The 6590-nt window shown below is 36.8% G+C and overlaps 1 protein-coding gene across 1 annotated transcript; it reads right to left on the reverse strand.

Annotated features, from left to right (window-relative positions):
• Positions 1-9: 9 nt before the first annotated feature.
• Positions 10-1698, reverse strand: LOC102591997 (uncharacterized). The gene is made up of 2 exons (XM_006346815.2): positions 417-1698; positions 10-135 (listed from the first exon to the last, which is right to left on the reverse strand). The coding sequence occupies exons 1-2, from the start codon at positions 1348-1350 to the stop codon at positions 98-100; spliced, it is 972 nt and encodes a 323-aa protein (XP_006346877.1). The 5' UTR covers positions 1351-1698; the 3' UTR covers positions 10-97.
• Positions 1699-6590: the final 4892 nt, after the last annotated feature.

Raw genomic sequence — 6590 nt, forward strand, 5'->3', positions numbered from 1 at the left:
ATGCTTATGCCAAACCTCAGTTTTACTAGCAGTAGAAGTACAAGCAAAAGATAGAACAGGAGGAATGGAAAAGTGTATAGGAAACAATCGTCCAACTTTAGGCCCCTTCGCGATTATCGTCCCCGACACCTGATCCTGCACAAGACAACCATTACGAGAAAAATTCACATCACAATTGTTATCTACCAATTGTCCAACTGAAATAAGACTAGTTGAGAGCTTTGGTGAAACAAAAACATTCTTGAAAGTTGGAGTAATGTCCCCAACCTTGGTAATGGGTAAATTACTACCATTGGCAATCTGTATTTGTGATGGACCTTGATACTTACGAACATTTTTTAGGATGCTCGTTGAGTTGGTCATATGATTGGAAGCGCCTGAATCAACAATCCAAAAATTAGATGTAACATCATTACCTTGTAATCCCAATGCTGAAAAGGCTGACACGATCATTTGTTGTACCATTTCAGGAGTAAGAACTTGTCCTGAAGATGAGTTATCATCAGTGGAACCATTTATCCTAGCTTGAAAAGCATTGATCCTACGATTTTGAGGGCGCGTGGGACACTCTTTGATAATGTGTCCTTGTTGTTTACAATAATTACAGAACTTCTTGCTACAATTGCTAGCAATATGACCATATTCCTTGCAACTGTAGCATTGAGTTCTACTCATATCCCTGCCCTTTCCTTTACCTTGAGCAGCAAATGCAACAGTGACATCATTTTCTTTCTTAAAAGCATTTTGTGTGACAAGACGTTGCTCTTCACGAAGTAATTCCCTAAAGCAAACATCCAAAGAGGGAGACAGGTCACGATTCATCAAGTTAGAGCGAACACTCTCAAAGTCGGAGCGTAATTTCATCAAAAATTGGTCTCGCTTGCTTTGCTCATGAACTGCCTGAATCACTGATAGGGATTCAGTAGGTATTTTGGCATAGACAATATCTGTAAATTCAGCCCATAAGTTTTGAAATCCAGAAAAATAATCCTGAACAGAAAGACCTCCTTGAGAGTAATTAGCAATTTCATACTCCAACTGAAAGCGTCTTGCGCTATTATCTTGGTTGTAAACCTTTTGTAAGTAATCCCACATGGCCTTAGCTGTCTTGTACGGCCTGAGATTAAGAACAATAAGAGGGTCAATTGACCCTAGAATCCATGTCATCACCCGAGCATCTTTAATCTTCCATTCACCTAGCTTTGTTGCATCAGTAGGAGCAGGATCGCTTCCATCTATATGGCCCCATAGTTCTTTGCCGGTGACAAACAACTGAAATTGAAACTCCCAAGAAGAATAATTTTTTTCAGTGAAACGAACACTGAAGGATTCAAAGTGATGTGAATTCATGCTTTTGAATAGCTATAAAACTACAAAGACTCAAGAAAGCAACTAGAATGACCAAGAACAAAATTCCCAGGAGGTAGCCAAAAACCAAGATTTTCAAAAAAAAATTAAAAGGAACCACAGATGACTCTATGAAACAAGACAGCCAAGAGAAGGCTCTAATACCATGTCAATTTTCAGCTGAATGCCTCTCAAAGTGAGAGAGTCTTTCCATTATATAGAGAAAATAAAGATTACACATCCCTAAAGATCCGCCATTCCTATCCCTAAAGATCAACTATTCTATCTATACAAATCTGCCATTGAATCCCTCTAAATCTGCCTTGCTATCCCTCCAAATCAGCTATTCTATCACAATATTTATCCATATGATTCTACAACAAATGTATATGATCATGCTAATTTATATCACTATATAATTACATTAATATATACAATCATTTAGTTATCTATCATGCTAACAGTTATGTATTTAATTTAACACACCAATTACGTTGTTTAGTTATCAATTTATAATCCCACGCATAACTAGAAACCCTAGGTCAGAAGATTAGTAATTTCACTTTCTCCTTAGAGTGATTTACTATTTAATATATAAACAAAATATACATTAAGTTATATACTTTATCGGTGTAAATACAAATAACACATACACTCGAGCAATAGGAACATACCCTCTTACATCAACATTCTTACTGAGTAAACAAAAATAAAATCCTTTGTTCACTTCCAAGTGAATGAAATAATAGAATTGGCAAGATGGGATTCCTCAAAGGTTATGTTGTTATCGTACTCCCAAAACTCTGCAAAAGGAAACTACTAGATGAGGTCCATGGGATGAACCTCTTACTCCCGAAGAACCATATAGAATCACATTGTCATTGTTAGCATGATTGTAGGAGTATCAAAATGATTATAGTAAATCATCATTATAGAGATCCATAATAATTGTAGGGATTCGTAATAAGGGAATATCTCTTTAACCTTGTATATATATTTGTTTCCTAGAATAGGTAGCATTCTTAGTAAGATGTTACTTGTATATATACGAAAGTTGTACATCATGAAAAGAATAATAGACAGAAGAATTTAGTTAGCAACATTATTCTTACTGTTCTTCATGGTATCAGAGCACCAACATCGAATTGAAATCGAAACGACACCAGAATAAAAAAATTCTTCACAATGGGAGGCCAGAAACCCACCTCTCTTCCATAATTTGTCATTTTCCATCACGATAACTCAACTTTTCATCGAGTATTGTTCTTGATGAATCAAATTTTTCCCTCTGGTCACAATTGATGGAGAGGGCCATTGGTGCACGAAATAAAATCGGGTTCTTGATAGGAGAAAAAGTGAAACCAACAACGAATGATCTGAGTTATGGGACGTGGATTACTGACAACAATAGACCAAAATCATATAATCAATTGATTGCATGAGATTATCTACATGATTCAATTTCATATGTCTCCCTATGTTTTCACTAACATGCATTGTAAAAATGATAGTATAAACTAGTGGACATGCATACATATATAAACCGGAAACATTAAACCATTAGTTATATAGCAATGGTCCAACACTGAATCCCATTATGAGTACACATGGGTTCCCCTTGATTACCACAGGTCCTAGAAATGACTATAACCTAAAAATTTCATAACACTAAACCTTACCATTACCACCAAGTCACCATAACAAGAAAAATCAAGGATGACAATCAAGAACTAGAGAACCATCCCTAGTCATTATCTTTTTCTACCTTACAAACAATATAAAACAACCCTTACCCATCCAAAATCCATGTCTGAAGGCCTAGACATGAAACCTCCCATCAACTACAAAATATCATGCAATTGGAAACATTTCTAAACTACTCGGTTATGAAAACCTAACCTACCTGGGCGCCAAGCAATAGTTGTAGAAGTCTTATTGCGAACCTTGACATATTTTGTGAAACTTTAGCTTGTTCTTGGTCTAAAATAATAGTATAATAAAAAATCAATTACAAATGGCCTAAATATTTCTAGATCATATCAAAAAATTTAAACCCTAGGCCAAGATCATAAATTTCCCACCCGAACTAGGGTTTTTCCACTCTTAATTCACCTGAAACTACCAAATTTCATGGTTACATTAGAGAATTGCGGCAATCAAATCGAGAACAAACATTTTTAAGATTAGTCCAACTTCTTACACCCTAAAATCCTCATAAACCCAATTTTTTTTTTCCAATTTAGAATGATTTTAAACTATCCCCTTGGGCCACAACTATATTTTCTAAGGGCGAAGGAATCAAATGAGTTTTTGATTGATGGAGGGACTTACCTTGAAGGAGGAAATCAATGAAAAACTTAAGAAATTGCCCTTCTATTGCTCTCACCTTCAATTGAATGAGTTTTGGCAGTAAAATAACATTTTAATGTCTAAAGTTGCATTTAACTGTGTGTATCCCATTGTAGAAGTCTGATTCCCTATATAGAGGCCTCAACTTTTCAGCACGGACAATCTCTGGTACAACGGTCATAACATTTTACTTTGTACTCCAAATGATGCAAACTTGGTGGAGTTGGAAATAAGACTCATAGACCATTAACTTGATTGGTCATGTATGACGAGTCCACAATTTGGACTCATTTAGGGCTTTATTTTGATAGATTTAGTGTCCTCAAATGCATATTTTGTCTCAATAACTGATGTAAATCCTTAAGTTTCAGGTATTTGGAGTTTGAGGCAAAGCATGGACACTACTTAGCAAAAAGGAACAAGGCGACTGGAAAGACGAAGAAAATAAGGCATGAGGATCGCCTAATGCATTAAGCAAGTCACCGAATGGCCTTAATCTCACCTAATGTTTCAGTGTGCTGAGCCCTGAAGGAAAAGATCAAGTCGGCGATAAAAAAGAGCATTCGGCGCTTCGCCAAGCAGTTCCGTGAAGTTGTACTATATCCCCCAATGATTCAAAACGCGAAGATGCTGAAGGCAAAAGCTGAAAGGCGATGAATCAGACCAAAGGGAGGATTGCCGAGTGCATCGGCGATCCTGACTAACTGAGCCGAGTGGTCCTTAGCATCACAAATCTTAAAAAACTATAAATACCCATTTAATTGTGTAGCTTAGTATCAAGGAATCAATCAAGAACTTTATCAAGTTGTAGAGAATATTTTTAGTTCTTAGTTCTTAGAGTTTTTGAGAGACATTGTTCTCGAACTTGAAGGTTTTAATGGTTTTCAACTCCAAGAAATTGGAAGTGGTATCCAAGAATCATCATCCTAGATGTGTTTAAAGACATTTATTATCATATCCACTTGATGGAAACACTTTTTGGTATTGATTTCTATCTCTTTTTCATGTCTAGCTAAAACCCCAAATCTTGGGGTATATTTTTTTGTGAATATGGGTTAAATTTCCTTTTGGATATTGCTTATTGTTAGTCTATTTTCTGTTTAAATGTGATTTCGTTTAGTAGTTGTGTTTGAACTTAATGGGATTGTAGTTGCAAAAACAATTTCATCTTAGTGTTTTTGGCTTGCTAGATAGAGAGGTTTTAAAACTAACACTACTAAATCGATAGCTGGTGGTTATTGAGTCATCGTGGTTTGAGCTCGAGTGAGTGAATTCTAGACCTTCTCCCACACATTCAGCTTGAGAGAGTGAATGAGCTAAGGTGGAGGTTATGCTTAACTGCTGCAACTCGGTGTTTGAGAGAAACCGAGTTGATTCGCGGTACGTTGCTCGAGAGAGAATTTACCCCCACTAAAGTCTAGCCTAGTTACAAATATTTAGCGATTTACTATCAGTAGCATTTACCCAATAATATATTTTATCTCATATTCCTATCACATCCCAAGAATCCCGTCTCCTTATCTCGCATCTTTATATTTTGCTATTTTTGTTCACTAGCTGAATATAAAACCCCCCTCCTTTGATAATTGGCATGTGTGTCAACCACTTAATTTATTATGTTTTTACTCGATCATGTTTTTAGTTATGGTTAACTTTAGCATATTCGCGCTTAACTTTTAATTCTAAGAAACCGCTCCCTTGGGACTCGACCCCAACTTGGTTGGGTTATATTACTATAATACGATCGTACACACTTGAATTGAAAGTTGTGTCTTGATTACGTAAAGATCAGAAAATGGCGCCGCTGCCGTGGAGTGGTGTTATTTGATAATTTTGAGTTGAGTCGAATTTCTCTTTTGTTAGTCGTAGTTTACTTACTTAATTTTTAGTTTCATTTCGCTTGTTTGTGTATTGTGAATAGGAAAAATGAGTGTAAAAGGTGAAAACGTTAACCAAATAGATCACCCCTTGTTGAGGCTATTGAACTTTAGGGATAACCTCCTAACATTTCGGCAATTGGAAAGTGAGACTATCCATGATATGTGGCAGAAATTTGAGGCATTGCTACTGCAGAGCCAGAATCATGGAATGCCACACAAATTGCTGCTAGAATGCTTCTATAGAGGCCTTGGTCCCAAAAATAGAATTGTTGTTAATCAGCTTTTTGCAGGTTGTTCAATACGACAACCATATGGATTAGTAGCCCAATGCCTTGATGGGATGGCTAAGGCCAACAAGGAAGCAGAAAAGGACCAAGAATGGGCTGCATTGTTGATTCAGCTGGATGATCTGTCCAAGAAGGTAATGAAGTTAGAAGCAAGGTTTAAGAAGAAGATCAAGTACATTCCCCCTCGCAAGTTTAAAAAGATGAAGCAACACTAGGGTGGACAAAATGGAGATGTCCTCTCACTCATTCTACACAAAATCGAGGAACAAGATAGAGTGTTGAATGAGATAAAAGAGAATGTCAAAATGCTGAATCAGATGACGACCTCTCATTCCATGATCATTCAGCTAAAAGATGCTCAAATAGGCCAAGTGTTGTCATGTCTCTACTCACATCATAAATAAGGGTTACCTAGGGGAACTATGGCTAACCCCAAGAATGAGGTTTGACTAGTGTCTTGCATCGTGCCATGACGTTAACTAAGGCGCTGTTTGGGAGGCAACCCAAAACCCGTTATTGCTTTATTTTCATTTTAGAAATAATGGTGTGTTGATTTTGCAGGTTAAAGTATAGAGAGTGCTTGAAAATTGCAGGTTGGCGACCTACAAGGTTCGGTTGGCGCATTGTCTAATAGGTCGATGCACCCTATCTAAATTGTCGTTTGACTTAAGACATCTTCAAAATAGAGTCTGTAAAACTCGGCAAGCCCAGGTAATTATTGGCGGGT

Source organism: Solanum tuberosum, unplaced genomic scaffold, assembly GCF_000226075.1.
Source record: "Solanum tuberosum cultivar DM 1-3 516 R44 unplaced genomic scaffold, SolTub_3.0 scf00090, whole genome shotgun sequence".
Lineage (NCBI taxonomy): Eukaryota > Viridiplantae > Streptophyta > Magnoliopsida > Solanales > Solanaceae > Solanum > Solanum tuberosum.